This window comes from Tyto alba, unplaced genomic scaffold (assembly GCF_018691265.1).
Source record: "Tyto alba isolate M040663 unplaced genomic scaffold, T.alba_DEE_v4.0 Super-Scaffold_2, whole genome shotgun sequence".
NCBI classification, from domain to species: domain Eukaryota; kingdom Metazoa; phylum Chordata; class Aves; order Strigiformes; family Tytonidae; genus Tyto; species Tyto alba.
Genome location: NW_024881282.1, coordinates 15,330,027 through 15,349,601, shown reverse-complemented (window position 1 = coordinate 15,349,601; position 19,575 = coordinate 15,330,027). Strand labels below are relative to the sequence as shown.

General features: G+C 40.5%; 1 protein-coding gene across 1 annotated transcript; it reads left to right on the top strand.

The window, feature by feature from the left end:
- Nucleotides 1–217: 217 nt before the first annotated feature.
- On the top strand, nucleotides 218–18,404 carry TMEM123 (transmembrane protein 123). Its single transcript, XM_042792921.1, has 6 exons — nucleotides 218–356; nucleotides 5,639–5,695; nucleotides 7,937–8,002; nucleotides 12,557–12,739; nucleotides 14,150–14,303; nucleotides 16,418–18,404. Exons 1-6 carry the CDS (start codon nucleotides 296–298, stop codon nucleotides 16,440–16,442), a joined length of 546 nt encoding a protein of 181 aa, XP_042648855.1. The 5' UTR covers nucleotides 218–295; the 3' UTR covers nucleotides 16,443–18,404.
- The last annotated feature ends 1,171 nt before the right edge of the window (nucleotides 18,405–19,575 follow it).

The window sequence follows — 19,575 nt, the reverse complement described above, 5'->3', positions numbered from 1 at the left end:
CACATCGATAACCGCGCGCGCTGCTCGCAGACGGCGCTCCCAGTGCCCGACCCCCGTTCCCACGGGAGCTCACAGCCCCGCCGAGGCGCTGCTCTGCGGGTCCGTTGCAAAGCACGGGCCCTACTCCCCGCAGCCCTGCGCCGCCCAGTCCTGCTGCACGCCCGGCGGGAGGCGGTTTTATTGTCTGAGGGGACGGCCGCGCGCGGGGCCCCGCCCCGCCCCGCCCCGCCCCGCCCCGCCCCGCGCGCCGCGGCAGGCCGCGCTTCCCCTGGCTGCGGCGGGTCCATCAGCGGCCATGCGGCTCCTCGGCGGCGTCTCTTGCGCGCTGCTCCTGCTCCTGCTCGTCCCCGGCTCCCGTGAGTAGCGGCCGCGGGCGGGGACGGGAAACAGCGGGCCGCGGTGCCCGGCGGCTGCTGCGACACCCCCGCCGGGCGGACCCGGGCGGCGCCGGGGTTGCGGGTGCCCCTTCGCTCGGGCTGCGGGGAAGCCGGGCGGCCCGCTGGGTTTGCGCCTTGCTCGAAGGAGAGCTGAGGCTGCACAGCCCGCGCGGGCGGTTTCTCCGCGGCGGGCCGGTGACACAAGCAGCGGGTGAGGAGCTGGACGAGGGGTGCGCAAGCGCCCGGCCCCGCTCCCCCGCCGCACCGGGGAGGCGGCGTGGGGCACGGCGGGGTGCGCCCGAACCCGCCGCGGCGGCCCGCCCGCGGCGGGGGTCCTGCCGAGCGGGTCGTGGGGGGGCCGGGGCAGCCGCGGCGCCCCCGGCAGGGCCAGGCGGGGAGGAAGCGCTTTCGTTTCCCGTCTTGCTGCCGGTCTCAGAGGCGTGCTGTAAGTGTGGCGAGCGGCTTGTAATAGCTTTGGGGTCATTGTGGCTCTGCTGTTAGGTCAGAGATTGGTGTGTTTTGTGGCGTTTTTGTCAGGCGCTTGCAGCAATGCCTCTTTTTAACGGCCCATTCTAGTAAATGCACAGCCGCCTGTTTTTTTGTGCTTCAACTCTGGCAGTAGAAGACCAGTTTCAGGGGATTATCGTCAACATGCACTCAAATAAAATGAGAGGTACAAAAGTCCAAGCTGCCAGAGTTGTCTTTTCAGAAGACTGAAATGCCCTGTTGAGTGCCCCACAATTTTCCAAAGAAGCCAAAAGATAGGTATCAGAATTAATCTGCTTTAAATAATGTTGAGGAATATCAGTCAATCGAGCATTGTTAATATGCTGTTGTTTAATCTAGTGAAGCTATAATATAAATTGATACAGAAAAAGTAAAATAAGTAACGTAAACAACTTTATAATTGCCCCTCTAAAAAAAAGCAAGGTTTTTTTGAAGAAGTTTACCAGTAACCTCTTTACTGCTTTGCCACGATCTTATGATGTTCATGTTACAATGACAGATTGTCATTTTATTTGATATAAGATTGGCCTGAATGGTCTTTTATCATGCTGCTTCCTGAGTGCATATGCTGGTTTAACTCAGTGTAGAGTCAGTGCTGTCTCCTGGGGCAGGGATGATCTCATCTAACTTTTGACAGTCAAATGTAGTCTTTCCTCTATATATGAATCTGTTGTCTAGACTCCATTTACAGTATGCTGAGAGAAGTTCTGCTCTTTTAAAGCTCAGTCTAATGTATCTATTGAAGTATCTTTTTTTCTGCCCACTTACTCAGAAACTTCCAGAAACTACTGCTGACGTTTGTGTTGGTTTCAGCAAACGTTTGTGATTCACTGATGAACACTACCAGAGAAAGTGTGAAACCCATCAAATACTATGATTTGCAAAAAGTAAAAATAACAGTAGATTTGTCCATACTCCAGTTGAGATTTTTGGGCAGGCTGGTTATTTCAATATAGTGCTGTTCTTTTACTCTGCTGGAAAGTTTATGTGTCAATCAAGTCAGTGGAAGAAACATCACCAAAATGTTACAGTTTAGGAAAAATCCTTCCCATTATTATGTAAAATCCAGCTGGCTTCCTGATATCTGAGCAAGGAGCATCCACGCACTGTGGCAGGAAAGTGCCCCCACCTGCTTCCTCCTGCTCTGTTCAGAAAAGATAGCTCACAACATCTTCCAAGAGCTTACCTGTCTACAAAACTATTCTCAGTACAAAAAATAAGCAGCGGCCTCCAGACCTGAAAACAGGCATGGCATTTTTATTTCAGTGTATCTCCTTAAATCTCTTAGATTCTTAGGTGACAGCAAAAGGTGTTGTAGTTTTTCAGCCTCAAATTGACCGGGGTTGAGAATCGGTTACTTAGGTCCATGTTGTTTTCTTAAGCATCTATGCAATGGTGTTTACACTTTCCTTTGCAAGACTGAGGTAATTTTACAATGTTAAGGCATGAGGACGTGTCCAAAAAGTTGCTGAGATAATCCTGCCTGACCTCTGTCTCAGGATGGCCTACCTTCTTGGTAGGTCAAGAATGCCATTTCAAAAATAGGTACCAAAAGACCTTCTTGAGTCAAAGGGAAAAGAAACACAGTTTCCAGATAGCAGGGATTTGAATTTCTGGTTTGTCAAAATTGCCTTACAGATGTTACGGTAGATTTGGTGTCAGGGGGCTGTTTTTGTTTTAATCTCCAGAACTTGAGTTTCATCCATTTCAACTGAGAAGAATGAGTATCCTGATGGTGGAGACTGTCTAGGGGATGGTTATATTCATGTTGTTGCTCTACCCTCTCAGCTTTAACCATTCCAGCACCTCAACTGTTACTCATTTGGATTGCTTAGAGGTTACTGGGCAAGTCAGAGATCTTTCTGATGGACTGTACATTGTGAATGCTGCTGTACTTTTTGGTTTTTAAACCAACAGAAGTGGAATGGTTTGGGCATAAAACTCTCCTACTTACCTGCTCTACGTCAAACTTGAAAAGACAAAATGCCCAGATAGAACTTTATATATGGCTTGAAATGTCCCCAAAATGAATGTGTAAAATTGTGCTTAGTACAAACGTTTATATACCAACATTTTTCTGCAGCATGAGGTTTAGCTAGACTAGACACAAAGCCTGCAAGTCCTTAGAAATGTGTTTATCTTACATGTGAATGCGGGAATGAGCAAATTGACCTTTGTCACATGCAGGGAATTGAATGAGTAAGTGCCACTCAGTGTATGGTTCTTCTACCAGGCTTCATCTGCAGAGAATAGTAATTTGGTACATGACTGATCTGGAGGGTACAGATTCTTAACATTAAAGGTTCATGGTTGTTATCCACTGTGGTGATTTTTGCAGGATCTGGCGAAATCAAGTCCATTAAAAATCTTGTCCTGTTCATTTTCAACAAGTATCGGAGCTATCCCTATCATTTACCCTGCATTTATCTATGTGGTTAGCACAAACCCGTATCATCAGCTCCTGTGTCTGAATGCCACTTCTGGAAGCCGATTTCCAGCTGTAAAGCTGGAAGAACTGGCCTGATTTTGCCCATTTGAAAGTTTGCTTACCCAGATTGTCTCCAACCCATGACTTCTTACAAACTAGAGCAACAAAACCACGAGAGGCCCTGGAAGTGCTCGGCATACCAAACTGTGCTGTAGAGTTTCACAGGAAGCACACTTGCCTTCAGATATACCCCAGCCAGCCACAAGCAGTTATGTTTTCAACTGCGTCTGTGCCTGACTTTAAGCAAAACAAAAGGAAGACAAAGTTGTCTGACAAAAATGTTGATGATCCACTTTCTCTGCCTCTTTTCAGTATGCGGTGCTTTGGTGTGTTGTTTTTAGTTGGGTACATCCTTGGTTTGGTTCCGTTTCATCATTAAGAATGAATGTGGATATCCTTCTTTTTTTTTTCCCCCCATCTCTCTCCTCTAGATCATGGTGGGAACAAGCATCAGCACATAGTTTCTCTCTTCAAGATTTGTAGGCCCAATATTGCAACTAATCCTGTGGCCCAAGGAGCTTTACCTCTGCTCATGCACAGGACCTTCCCCGCTGCAGTTGGCTGCTGGCTTTCTCCCCACTTCCTGTACTCACATCTGCACCTGGGTCACTGCAGACTTCTAATCCTTGCCCTTCTGCTCCCTGCTGAAGGCCAGAAACCCTCATTGTTAGAGCCATCACTGCATGAAAGCGTGTGTTGCTTTTCCCCTTAACCCAGGAGTTTTTCCTGCTATCCCTGCAGTGGTACACACAACTTCAAATCCAAACCCACAGTCTGAGGATAGAGAACAGTTTGGGAATAGTATCATTTTAAGATTTCCTTTTTCTCACCCGTCCCATTCACTGCCACGTGATCCAATGTGGCATATGCTTATGCAGTGCCCCATATTAAGAAGTATTTTTATTCCGGAGCAACTGCTTGTGATCCAAATTAAGAAACGTATCAATGTTTGGGGGTTTTTGGGGGAGGAAGAAAAAAAAGTTGTATCTTTTAAGCTGGATACGGTCCTTGATGTCTTTTAAGGTGTGTGGTCCAAGCTGATCTGAACTAGGACTACTACAGTCCTGTCTTCCCTTCCACCTCTGGTTCCTGCCCCTCTCTTTCTTCCTACAGGGAGCCCATTCTGCTGGTTAAGGCAGCAAAATACATTGTGTGCAGTTGGGAAGGGAGTTAATGTCAGTTTTCTGTTGGGTTAGCTTCCTCAGATTATTGTTAAATGCAGGGAGACTAGCTCTGATGTAGACCACTTTCCGCAAGATAGGGTCCATCCTTCCTGGGGAAGTTTAGTGGTCTCCCATTCTACTTTTTTGTTTGGTCTCCCTAAGCTCCCTAATTAAACAGTCTAGCATATCTTACAGTGCTGTCCTCAATCTTGATATTGTAGGCGTAAGATATAATGAGTGGTTTGCCATTTGTATTTGCAAACTTTACCATTCTGAGATCTTCAGTAAAGTCTTGTTACTACTAAGAAAATGCACTATTTCTAAGATGCTTAGCTGAGGTTGTTTGCCTTTAGCAGAATATTGTTATAAGTAATCAAAACTAAACTCTACTTATCAAAGGCGGAATCCACAACTGATCCTCTTGCATGCATGTGAATGCCAGACTTTTAATTCTGTGCAGTTCCTCTTTAAATTTTACCACTTGTTTGTAGACCAGGCCTGAGGACAGAGTAATCAGGCCTCAGTTAGTCTTTAGGGTATGGTGATATTTCACCAGAGGTGTGATCCTTCTCTGTCCCATTCCCCACCTGCCAAATGCTCAGTGGATGCATTAACTTGCTGTTAGTCCCAAACTAAGTAATGCAACCTTTTTGTTTCACCATGGTAGGGGCAGAGCAAGTGCCCATCTGCCTTGCAGACTTTATAGGAAAGATTTATGTGAGAAGTTCTTTTCCTTCTGTTGTAGGTGATGCAGGTCATATATTATTACTGAAGGAAGGTGCCTGATTTTCTATCTCTCAGTTTCTTTTCATCTCAAGGAAGAAGAGAAATTGGGATGGTGATGATGGGGAAGATAAAACTGAGGATGGGAAGGAATTGCAGTTCATTTGCTGGTTGGGTAGTGCAAATGCTGTCATTTTTAATGTGCTAAGAGCAGGCTGTTGTGGTACCATGCTTTTATATCATCATTATACCTAACTCCTGTCCGTGGTAGTTTAGCCATTTATATGCCCAAAGCAAGTGACAGATGCTGTACTTTTTTTTTTTCACTTCTTAGTAATAAAGCATCTAAAGCTATCTTATTATTGTTGTTTTTTATGTAGGAAATGAAGAGATCAACAACTCCATCAGTACTACACGATTTACTATGTCTCCATACTGTAAGTTGCAATGCAATGCTCTTGGCATTTCTGTTGCTGTTCCTCAGTAGCATCAAGAAAAGCAATATGTATTATTATATGCTTTAAACTGTCGTGTAATTGTTGGCCCTTTTTATTTTATTGAATCATGAACAGCTGTAGGGCAGAAAGGAGGTACTCTGTTGCATCTATTCCAGGACAACTAATGATATTTAAGAGGAACAGTAGAACACAACTCAATCCTTATATCCTTAGGTACCCCAGAGCAACAGAGAGGAGAAATAAAATGGGAAAAATTTATGTATGGAGCTAGGAAGACCTACCAACATCAATTTTCGGTTAAAAAGAGAACCAAGAAGTCTGCTAGGCTAGAATTCAGTGCTCTTTAAAAAAGGCAAGGCACTTTTTAATTTGATACTTAATGTCAAAATGAATTCTAGGTCCTTCCTGCTTGAGGAAGTACACATTTATTTCATTGTGTAATCTCATTTTCACTATGTTAAGCTGTACACCTTTAAGCATGTGCCATGCAAAAGGCATATTCCTTGAGTCATTTTTGCCCTGTACTACTTAGCTCATCTCATTTGCTGTTGGCCAACAAGTGGGATGTATAGCCAGTACTCTGCTCATTGACTCACTCTATCTTAAATTAATTGCATCACTGACTCACACCCAAATTCCAGGCAGTGTACGTGGCTGCTGTTCACCTGTATGAGCATGCAGTCCACATCCAGGCGTGTTCTCAGGGTTGCACAAGTAAGCCCTCAGAACTTGGGGGAAACCCAAAGCTGTGTTCTGGTTACAGTGCTGGGCCAGTGGGGGAAAGGTTTAGCCCCAGGCATATCCATGGCTTACTCTGGTATAAGAGCCAACATATCCAAGGTGGAATGTGTTTGTAATTGTACAATCATAGACTGTTTCTCAAAGGCAATTAAATCTGCAACTTAATATCCCAGGTATGTCAGTATAAGGCTTGTGTGCAGAGTATGCAATGGTGGAGCTAGCTGGCTGTGATTATACCAAAGAAAAGGCAAAGTAGTTCCCTCTGTAATTTCTTTTTCCCCCTTTTTGGTAGGTGGTATGAAAGTGTAAATTTGTTGCATTTTTCTTAAACCTGATCTTGCTTATAACATGTATGCAATTGCAAAGAGAGCTGACAAAACTGTTTTAGTCTAGACTTTTTCCAGTGGTAAGAACAGCAGATCTGTTCAAAGGAAATAGGCCTGCTTCTTGATTCTGGTAACTGTGTTGTTATTCTCATCATCTCTGAGGTTATGCACTAAGTTTTCCAGCCATACTGAAGAGTGCTGATAGTGATATATGCAAGGTGCATAACACTAGCAATGTGGGAGGATGCTGTAAAGGATCAGTTACTTCAGAGAAAAGAAGAGTCATGGAATGGGTGTAGACAGTGCAGAAAGAAGGGAGGGAAGGATAGGCAGTGATGCTTCCAGGAGCGGGAGTTACTGAACAGCCTGGTAGATTTTTGCAGGAGGAAGAGACAGTTAACCTGTAAGAGACATTGAAGAGGGATGCAGCAATGAGGACAGAAGTGAGAGTGGGAGGGTGCCTGAGAACCTACAAGTAAAATGAGTAGGAAGGGGGGGAAAAAAAAAAAAAAAAGGAGAACTGGAAAAGTAGAATTGAAAGAAAGGAGGAAAGGACAAAACCATTAAGAACAAAACATCATTTAGATTTTAAGTCTTTGGAAACTGGTACACTCTTAGGACCCTGTTTGTGTAGAGAGAACATAAACCCACAGAAAGATGTTTCACAGGGTGTTGGTCTGTCCCTACTTGACACCACTACAGCAAGTTCCTAACATGAGCCCCTTTTGTAACAGAGATGCAGCAAAATGAAAGAAAAGATTGAGGGACAGGAAACAGAACTGAAATAGAGGAATAAAAACTAGAAGAAAAAAAAAAAAAAAACAGGTGCTAAAGTAGGTCAAGAAGGTCAGTGACAGTACAGCTGATAACAGCAACTGGCATCAAGCATGACACAGAAGTGAAAGAGAGCAAAAAGAGGAGATGTAAAGAATTCAGATTCAGACCATGTGGACACTTCTGTGTCACTGAGATCTGAAAACATTTTGCAGAAGAATAAAACCATCTGCTTTGGGATGGGATACTCGCTGCATTATTCCTACTTGTAGCCTGCAAACACAGATACCCTGAGGAGACTATTGTATTGTGGGTACTTTAATTATAGTATGTTAAAATGAAAAGTAATAATATTTCTTGTTTTATTTTTTCCTTGAAGACAATAGCAGTTCATCCAATCTCACTGTTACATCATCCACACAATCTACAACAACATCTACAGTAGGTACGTATCTGTTCTTCTGTCCATTTCTATGATCCTAGAAGCTATCTCCAAACCTACCCCAGGTCATACCAAATTCTAAAGAAATATCCATCAAAAGTGGGTATTTGAGAGAGGCATTTTCATTTTAGAGCTGGGAGGCAACATGTAAAACAACTCTGAAATGAGGCTATATTGGTTTTCAAGTTTAGGTAGCGTGCTTCACCAGTAGAAGCAATGACATTTGTGGTGCCATTGAAAAACAGGAACCAAAATAAAACTTTAAAAAGATCAACTTCTTTCAGTTCTTCTTGATGTTCATTCTTTGTCTCTAAGCAAACATCTTCCATTTTCATGGAGTAAAGATGAGTGTGTTGTTGTGCAAATGGTGCATATCTGTTTAATGTTATTTCACAGAAAATAGATTTGGGTATAATGAAGTCCTGTGAGCTTGAGTTTCAAGAGTAAGACCCCATTTCCTTTTAGGTAAGAGTCATGGTACCTTATACCATAGAAAATAGTCCTTATAGAGCTCATAGCACCAAACAGTGGAGTTCAGTGAGATATGAGTAGCAGATCTGGGACAATCTGTCAGGGTTACTTTTGCGTTCTTCTAGCATTACCGTCTTTCCTTTCACAACCTGGCAAAAGAACTGTAGGTAAGAGTGATTTCCCAAGGCAGCAGTGTTGCAGTCATGAGGTTCCAACATAAGTAACATGATTACAAAACACGTCTCTGTAGAAAGAAGAAATAGCAGTATTAGATCAACTAGTAGAGTTTGAAAGCAGATATCTAACCTGGGAGACGAACAGTTCATCCACTTGTATTTGTAGTGTTCCAACTGTTGGCAGTGTCAATGTGAGATTATTAAAAAAGGAAATCAAAAGTATCTTCTGGAAGATCATTTTACCACATCAGCAAAGACTGGATAAGAATTAATATCGTGCAGTTGTTCTGTCTGTGATGCACAGATAAAAGGTTGTATCTGATAGAAGCTAGTTCTATGCATGAACTGGGTCCCCTTTGTGCTAAGTCATGTGAAAGCAGGGCAGAAATACTGTGCCTACCCTGAGATATTTTGTGTATTTGTGGAGTTTTATGCTTATTATAAGGTCCCAGCTATATCATTCCATTTCCAGTACAACTCTCACTTTGTGTCTCTGTAGCCTCCAGATAACCTCTGAGCTACCACACTCAGAAGTTGCTTGTTAGTCATTTAAGAATAAAATACTCACCAGGAAAAAAAAAAATCTCTGCAAAGACCTTACTTTTCACAGCAAGGAAGTGGTGCAGTGTCTCATCGCATTGCCTGCAGTGTACCAGTTTAAACATGTCTAATTTGGCAAGTGGAGAGATTTTTGTAATCCCCTTGTTGCCCGAGGGCCTTCCCCTGTGTAAAGCCATTGTTAACCACAGGTGTGTCACCCACAGTGTGCTCCAACCCTGCCTGTGGGTTGATTGCAGAGGTCTGAGCTTTACTGTGTGGATAGTGATAGTAAAAAGAGGCCTGAGCCCTTTACTGTTAAGCACAATACAAATCTAACAGACAGCTGTGCTTTGCTTCACATGGTTTATGATTCACATCCTTCTCTTTTTTTTTTTTTTTTTTCTGTTAGAAACTTCATAGATTTTAAGACAGTGTTCTTTCATTTTGATTATCCGTCTCAATCTCTTCAGGATAAAGACTACTGGATAAATGTACTTAATTTTACCTAAAGTCCCTGCCTTTTTTTTTTGGGGGGGGGGGGGGGGGAAGGGGAACTTTTAATGGCAGAAGCAAAAGTCTGCAAGTCTGCTTCATTCAATCATTTTCCATGCAAAGGAGAGTATTTATTTTAGGAAGAGCATTCAATAATAATAATTTTGTATCTTAGCATGATGCTTATGCAATTTGAGTTGCTGTGTTCATTCTTGTTGAGTTAGAACACTAAGAGAGTGGTGCATGCAGCTAAGAATTCTTACCTTTACACTATGTATATAGTTTGATGGATATAGCATAGCTATTTAATATTTAAACACAGGTAGCATACAAAGTAAAATACTTGTTTCTCTCTTAATAATAAAGCATCATAAACCTGAACTATATTACTGGCATGCATACTTTTTAAATAATAAAAATTAACTTGGGCAGTCTGGGTTTGTTTAGTGTGATGTTCGATGAAGACCAGCTGGTCTTTTGGGGGAAAAGTAATTAGAGAAATAAAAGATAAAAGGACAGATGTTGTTAGCAAATGTTCTTTCATCTTAACTCTATTGGTAAAATAGTACGGGTAGGATTTTTCAAAGACACAGAAGAACAGATTGGTGCCCAATTCATGTCAGCTTCCCAAATTGTCCAGCTGCCTCAGATAGCCTCCCACTGATGTTTTGAAATGACTGATGCTAAATATCATGAAAGATAAGTCTGTAGGAGATTAACCAGATTTTACTCTTAATGCTACACCACCAAGTTCTGTGATCTTGATAAAGTAAGAAAAAAGGATAACTAGTAGGAAAGAGAGGGGGGAAGAAGTAATGTGCAAAGTTGCTGAAATTCTTCCTGATAGCTTCTTGGATATTTTTTGTGCTGACTCTGGTTTTCTGTAGGGTAATTTAATGCCTGTGGAATAAGTACTATCGTTGTGAAACATTGTTTAATAATGTTACGCGTGGAACAATTAGCCATTGTATTGCTCAGAAACACAAGCCAGTTTGACACTCAGAAATCATAGCTCAAAAATAAAAACCAAAAAACACCACAGAAAACTGACTGGTTGACATTTGCATTCGGATTTGTCTTTTGGTATCTTTTATATTAGGAATGCAATTACCAAGTGTGGTTTCATATCATATAATTGTAGATGATTTCCATATATACATTTCCTTGCTTATTTCCTACAATGAGGGAACCATTTGATATTTATAGATCATTGTGCCTTTGGGGAGTTTACCTGTCAGTATTAAAATGTGCCCTGAATTTTATCTGATGTATTTTACACATGCTTCATAGAGGAACTGAATTTCCTAATTGTAACAAGGTAAGCACATGAATATAGTACTCCAACTGTTCCATCTCAATGAATGCTCATTTCAAAGTGTTTCCTAGGGTTATGGCACAATACAATTATAACATCAAAGAAGAGGAAAATAAGTAACATTCACTATGGGGACTGTATTGGGCCGTTTCAGTAGTTTTAATGTTAAATGTCTCAGAAAAATGTTGTGTAGGCCAGTTTCTTTCTGAATACTTACACTGTCATATTGGGGTTTTTTAAGTTTTTAATGTTCACATCTGTACTGGAAGCAGTGATACTTAAGTCTTAGCAAAGACACTATTCTGTGTGTAGCTACTCACATTTTAAAACACATTTACAGGAAGATTGTTCTGTAGAAGTATTTTAGATCCTGCATAAAAAACATAGAAATTGAATACCAAGTTTGCTGCGGAATTGAGAGGAAACTACCTATTCTTCAGTTCTAGTTTTAGACAATTTCAAGAAAACATGGGTATAACTAGGCATTTTAATGTCCATGATGAAAAGCTTTTGTGGTATTTAAAATGAACCCAGCTTGTGTGAGGTTATAGAAATAATACAAAAGTAGACAGCTGCAAAGGGAGATTTTTCTCCTTAAAATTCCTTCATACGTAGAAGCTATTTGCTTCTTATTGTCTGCTTAGAGAAATGTTAGTTGCATAACAGGCTCATGTTTCTTGTTAGTACCTTCTTAGAAAAATAAGTAATTATTCTTAAGATCCTTCTAGCTGTCTAAGGTTCTAAGGATTTTGCTATAAATATCAATCTCTATTCTTGAATTTTCTTCATGGTATTTTTATTCAGAACAGTTCTTTCTGAGGAGGGAAGGGGAAGTGTTAGTTAAAGCAGAGTAAAAGTTAGGTGATGTTAACTGTCAATTAAACTTGTGAAACAGCATTTCAGTCTTTGTTTTAACCTTTGGCAAGACAGCTCACCGCTAAATAAATGATACAAGCCAGCAGATTTACTTTAGTCAAACTTCTATCAGGTGTGGAAAACCTTTTGAACCTTAACACACATACAGAATTCTCTCTGGTAAGTTTAATATACATGCAGCCTTAGTAAAGCCAGTGTTTCATTCAAAACCAAATTAGAGATTAAATCATTGCTAAAATTGGCATGGCGTGGCGTGCAAAAACCCGTTCTTATCAGGAAAGTTAGTTGTCTGAAAAGTTGGGCACTTCGATTGGAAAGTTTTTCTTGATTCAGAATTTTATCACATTTTAAAATACTGTAAGTTAGATGTGATTTTATGGAATTGGATAGTGTTATCCAAAAATCATTGGCCCTTTTAAAAGTTATCAGATAATATCCAGATTTTCTTTACAGCCTTTCCTTTAAACCATTCTTGACCTTGAGCCTAACAAATCAGAAGTTGAGTATTTCCAAAGGAAATGCATAGGGGAAGAGACTGTATGCAAGCCTGGGTATCCATGCAGTGGCATTTTCATTGTTACTCTGTCATTCTATTTGGGCATGATAGACTGTATACTCCTTGAATAAGATAGCATTTGTTATTTTTATGTGTTTTTCTGTGTGATATCACAAATAAAAATTTCCCAGGTACATCTACCAGTACTACTCATCTGACCAGTACCAGTCAGCCCACCAACACCACTGTGTCTGTCACCTTGATGACTCAGCCTACCAAAACCAGCCAGATAACAAGATCCACCACAGCTTCATCAGTCACATCATCACAACTCAATATTACAGTGGCCACCACTTCCAAGACTTCTGTAACACGTGAGTTCATATTTCAGAAACCTCATAAAGGCTTGTATACATGTTGTCATGTATTGTAAAACTAAAAATTCTACAATTGTACAGTAGTATAACAAAAAAGGTATTTGCATACTGAAAAACGAGAGTAAGGTGTGGTTTTATTATTCAGTTGGCTATAATAATGTTGCTCTGAGCACTCCACTTACTTAAATAAGGCTTCACTTAACCTGAGAGACCTGACATATTTAGGGGAAAAAAGCCTAAAACACAAGTGGTCTGAATCAGCAGCCACCAGCAAGGAAATGAGCAATGATAGGAAAAAGCCTGGCTTTTGAATACAACTTCTGTATTTGTTCAGCTCTCTCTTCTACAGCTTACTTGAACACATTTCTCATATTTCCTTTTTCACAGCTGACCTGTAGCTCAACATAAGTACTGGCTTGGTAGAAATACTGAGTTCAGTCAGCTACATTTGTAGAAATGTAATGGATTTCATTCTTAATGGAGGATAGAGTATGACTATTAATGAGTCACACTTTATGTAAAAGTTGTCAAATACAGTTTAACAGTACCCTTTAATACAAAAACAGTGAATGTAGAATTCAGTATTTCCTTGCCATTAGCTGCTTGTTCACACCACTTCATGCTTCCACTTCAAAACAGATCCGGGTTGCTCACATGTCAGTGAAGCATTATTGGGTAGGTGAAGCTGTCATCAGCAGAACTTTTAGTTGGCCACATAACACTCCCTGTGGTGAGTACAAATAGAGATAGGCACAGACTGGGTCTTTTGGTGAGAGTTTGTAGCAGATAAAACCAGTTTTCACGTGGAAACTGCTGTAGCTTATCTGAGGTCATGTTATCTGTGTCAATATTTGTGTTGGGCTGCAGAGCTGATCTCACTCGGAGAGTGATGGTATAATTCCATGAGACAAGGTAAAGCCATCCAGCAGCCAATTGCCACCAAAAGTATTTTACTCCCACAATGTAACTATATCAGCTGACGTGGTGGTTGTTGGACCAATCTGCAGGCTGACTTAATGTTTGTCTGACTAAAAGCAACTTCTTTTTCTGCTTGGGTTAATTTCAGGTCAGCTTAGTGAGTTAAATTAGCTCATGGAGGGTATGAAAAACACTAGAACTGGCCTAAGAAGGGCAGGATCTGCATGTGTGAAAGGAGGGGAGCAAGGGAGGTGGAGTCAGAGACGTGAAGCAGTTAGATCATCTGCTGCATCACCAGAATCTGGCACTTAGAAATGGAGCTCTAGGTTTCAGTGTGATTAGCAGGTTTCTTGCCAGTTGATCTATGGTAAATTTATCTAACTGGGTCTTTAGAAGATATGTCAGTGGGGAGGGCAGGATATAGAGGAGTCTCTCAAAACAAAATTTTTCAAGCTCTGTAAAAAGTGCCTTTTGTTTCCTTCTTTTCAGCCACATCAAAATCTGAGGCTGTTGTAGCCAAAACCTCCAGATTTGATGTGGGCAGCTTTGTAGGTGGCATTGTGCTGACACTTGGAGTCCTAGTTATTCTCTACATCGGATGCAAAACCTATCACGCTAGAAGAGGCATTCAGTACAGAACCATGTAAGTTTCCAGGGGATTGTCCCTTGTCAGCTTATTACTTCCTTGAGGGGAACAAGGATAAACAAAACAAGGAGAATGAACTCTGATACATATATTTGTTTAATGTGTCTTATATTAATATCGTTAAGAGGTTTAACTGGAATGCTTTGTATTTCACCACTTCAGCTATTCCTCATTATTATGCCTCTCTTTTGTATGGGTTTTTTCTCTGATCTATTATATAAAATCATCTTGGGTTTTTTTAAAGGATCCTTATCCTTTAGCTGTTCCATGAATAGCTAACATCCCCTTGAAATGTTTGCTGCAATTTGCAAGACTTCTGGTTCTTCCTGACACTTTCTCCTAGACTCTATTTGTCTCTTCACTCTTCGATGTTTTCTTGCCATTTTTTTGTAGTAGCTCTGTTTTCTATTACCTATATGATGTCATGTTGGAACTCTGTTACCATCTCTCTTTTGTATCACCTTTTATGTACCTTCAAGTCTACTTTGAGCAGCCACTTTTAAAGCCAGACATCTAATATTCCACATTCTTAAGCCACCACTGTTGAATTGATTCATTTATTGTCATAGACAACATTCAAAGGCAATATGGTCATTATTCACATTTTTAAATATTTGATTGTTGTCAATATATGAACTCAAAACTTTAGCCCCACTTTGCAATATAGGCAGGCGAACTGGTTGATTTCTAATATTTAGTTTTCTGTGCAATCTTTTTCTCAACTCCAGAAACCTGTCTATAAAAATTGTATGCACTGAACCTGCTTTAAGTACTTTACACAAGTCCGTGAAATGAGAAGTAGAATTCATTTAACTGAATACAGGCATCTGCATCTGAACTAGTAATTTCATTTTATTTATATTACCCTAAAGTAGGGTAAATCTGTCAGATGAATCAGCTTATCCATGTGTTTTTGTATTCACTTACTGTGAGGGCATCTAAGAGTCTTAGATAAAGAAGTCCGTGCTGTTGTGGATATTAAAAGGCATAGGTGAGATCTCACCTAAAGTCACTTGTTTACTCTGTGTACACCAGTGACTTTCAACCTTCCTTGAGCTGAAGGCTGCTGATATTTTCCCCATAGAGCGTAGGTGCTGTACAGTAAATACAAGCCTATTGAGAGTAAGCTTGCTTTTCTTAGTCATTTTTGTAAAGACCTTGTAGAAGTTGTCTGTGGGATTTGGACCATCTGTAGACTACAAGTTGAAAAACACTGATTTAAGCAGATTCTCTGCCACCAACTTCTTCCAGGCAACGGATGTCTCGCCTTTATGATATCAGATTGGGGGACAGGAGGTAGTAGGTCCAGTCTTGTCTTAGGTATGGTTCTTTGTGGAGCTACTCATTTCCTCTGCAGCATTCATTTCTGAGAGCAGAGAACCAGTCAGATACCTATGATTTTGACTTTATCTTGTATCTCACCCCTTTTGTTAGTTCAGTCAAAATTGTACCATCTCATTTGCCATTTATACTCAGCTCTACTCAGGCTTCCAGCTTTGCTCCTAGTCCCACATTTAGTTCAAGAACTGGAAATTCTTAAAACTACATTGTTTTTCTCTCTCCTATTCAGTATCATCCATCTCAGTTGAGAAGTTTGTTTTAAGTGAGGTGATGTTGTTGGACTTGTTGGGATGCTAATGTTTAGGCCTTGTGTTTTTCTCTCCATCCTGACTCCTGCTTGCTGGTCATGGGATTCAACCAGTCCCTGCTGGTATTGTAGAATTCAGATGAACAGTATCTTTAAAATAAAGGAAACCTGTCACTGAGCTTGTAAACTGGCTTTGATTAGCTGTTACTACTGGATACAGGTATGATAGGATAAAAATGCCTGAGCAACAGCTGATCTAAACTATGTACTTGTATGAAATGTGAAAGCCAAAAGGTTAATAAGGCTGGTGAAGCTGGAGGAATGTTGACAAAATGAAATTGTTCTGTTAACTTTAAGCTTGGCTCGGAGAGGACTGTAACTCCCAGATCAGTGTGCACTTAGTCCTTCCCAGCAAGATGGCCTCTGTTCACAAAATAACCTTCTTAGCAGCAGCTGTGTGGCTGTTCCTTGTGTTGATGGTTGCTTGTACTGCAGAGTGTTAATTACTGTGTTTCTGTTACAGTGATGAACATGATGCCATCATTTAGAGACTTCAGGGAAGACAGTGTTGGAAACCCATCCTATCACAGCTGTTGTAACTTACTTCTGGAAAAGTTCCTTTCATAAAGAAGATCACAGTCTCTAAATCTGTCTTGGGTGTGACCCTGCCAAATGTTGAGAAGCTCTTTAAACATCCTGATTTTTTTTGCGTTGGTTTTTATAATAAGAAGAGGAACACAGCACTTTGTAGAGGGGGTATTTTCTTTTCCCAGCATTTGTAACCAAATTTAAAGAAACACACATATTGAGTCATTTTAAGGTACACACACAAGTCTCTGAAGTAGCTAATTGCTAGGACAGTGGATCGCATCATTGCAATTGTAAGTTCAATTATTTCTCACATATTGCATAAATCCAGTGTGTTCCATAATGGATATAATACATTAATTAGGATACATTTGAGATGAAGCATAGGGCTTTGCAAGTGAAATGTTTTTTTCCCTAGTATTTTGTATTAAATTGTATTTATTTTGAAGTTCGATGTGAACTTTAGTTTAGCAATTTTTGATTTTGAACAATTCGGTTAATTTTTATTAGTTTATGAAAGGACATGGTTTGCTAACTGTATAGAAGGTGATAATGAGTACTTTAAACTTCAGTTATTAGTTCACCAGTGGCCTGCAGAGACTTTCCTTAACAGGTTATACAATGAGACAACCAGTAGGAAGCATGGACGGAATGGAGATAGCCATCCACAACTCTTTTCTCTAAATGGGTCCTTATAAGAAAACAGACTGTGATGCATAGCTTCTTTTTTTCCAGCATGTCCTAATGAAGCATGTGCGACTGAAGATAAAATTAAAATGGGAAAAAGTAATTGCACCATTATCAATATGATAAAATATAAAAATTACTTTTAAAAATTGTCTTTTAAGTTGAATGTAGCAATCACTTGTGGTTTTTATTCCTACAAAGCCGTATGCAATGTTTTAGCAGCATTTGATAAGCATTGCAAGTAACGCAGAGAACCTATCTGTAAGATAGCATTTTAGAAGAATATAATCTGCATTTTTACAACTGTTTTCAGAACTTAGTACTGCTGCACACATGTACAGAGGTCTGGTCAAAGCCCACTGAAGGCAGCAGGGCATCTCTCAGAAGGCCTTTAGATTAAGGCCCTAATACACTGGGGGTCCTGTGCAAGATGGCTGATGCTGCTTCCACATCACTGCTGCACTTGGACTGAGGTAAACCTGCTGCCTTCAGTAGATGGGCTCCTGACTGACACTGGAGTAAGGAAAACTAGAGCAAGGATCAAGGAACACAGGTCTGCGTCTGCTTAAGTCACTGAATAACCCTTCAGCCCTGCCCAGGCTCACCTCTCCCCGGTGAGGAGGGCTGGTGTGGTGGGACGTGGCCCACCCCGGGTACTGCTGGCCCTGGTTCATGGTGCAGGGCACAGACAGGAGGTGGGGAGAGCTGAGGAGAGTCACCACGGGAACTGCATACAGGCCTGTGAGGGGGCTGGGGCCCAGCGCGTCAGGGGAAGTGAGATTGCAGCTCTGGCACAGGTTAATTCCTCTGTTGAGCAATAGTTTATTCTGACATGCAATGTTAAAGTGGCTGTATGGATGCTTTTTTTTTACTTTTTCACAAGGAGCAGTAAAACAGTTGTGTTTGAGGCACAGATGACTCCAGCAAACTGTGGTTAATGAGGAGTCTTAATAGCCACACACCTGAGATGGGAGTAGCAGAGCTGTTTCATTTTTTACTGAGATTGAGGTACAGGGGGAAGAATGATTTGAAGTAACTTTTGTGAATTTTTCTTAATTGCATTGTTTGGTGGAAAACTTCTGGTTTTAACCTGAAGAGTTTGGAAACAATTCTTTCATAGAACTGCACTTCCTTACTTTGTAGAAATTAAGACAATTAAGTGCAACTCATTTACTAGGATTGTCTCATCTCTGTTGTACGGATGAATAAATAAAATTAAATCTTTGGAGCTACTATACCAATTTCAGTTGGATTTTTATTTTATTAGATGGTTTCATAATTCCCTCAACCCTTTCCACAGTCACAACCACTGAATAAGAAGTGTTCACTATATACACTTTTAAATGCTAGAATACCAGACCTAATGCATTTTTGCCCAGCTCAGTAATTTCTAATGTATTTTGTAATCTCTTTACTACAATAAAGCAAAATTATGTGATTAAGATTTCAGAGGTGTCAGTGCAAATATAAAACCTGACCTCCTTTCAGATGTTTGTCTGTTATCCAATATGAGGTGCAATTGATAAATCTTACCTTTAACTTTACATTTGCTTTCCAACAGTAAGTGAAAACTCTAGGAAGTGCATTCCAGTGATAACCACCCAATAAATGCTTCCTAAATATAATCTGTTCCTCGTGGAAGTCTCTTCCCACTCACTTCTCTGGTGATTAGTTATTCTAAATTCAATCATAAGTTTGATCTGCTTATATTCATTTTATACAACAAATTTTTAGCATAAATAGCTCCTCCCCTTCTTTATATATACTTATGCTAGAGTCAGCCAGCTGTTACTTAACTGAGTTTAATAATATTGTAAAGATGATTGAACTGTTTATATTTCATCCTCACAACAGGACTGCCTGTTTTCTTACTAGTACTGATGGCTGAGCAACGCAGTTCATGGTTCTGTCTTGATTAGGAACCCCTCTGGCGACACATCACAGAACTGCATTTACAGTATCATGTTTTAAGCCAATCATTTGAATGCTGGTGATGATTACAGCTCTTTCACACAATCCAGATAACTAATTTTTAATCCTTAAAACTCATGGGTTTGTGCTTCATATTAAAATACCACAGGCTTGGGACGTCATCCAGTGGCTACAGACTATAGCCACCTTAGGTCAGATATCATGAATGTTACTTTTGCCCTTCATATTTGAAGGGCATCAAGATCAAACATAGGAGCACATCTCAGGACTGCAGCATTCTGCCTTCCTCCCACAAGTCCTTCCTTTTTTGTCTTCCTTTAGCCTGTATTCTAGTACCACATTATAGCTCTTCTAGCTTAATTGTTTTGATGGGGCCCTGCATCAAAGACTTCAAAGCAGTCCATAAATGCTACAGTGCTGTATTTGTCTTTTTATTTAAAAAAGCTATTAAAGCAAGGTCATGTTACTGTGATA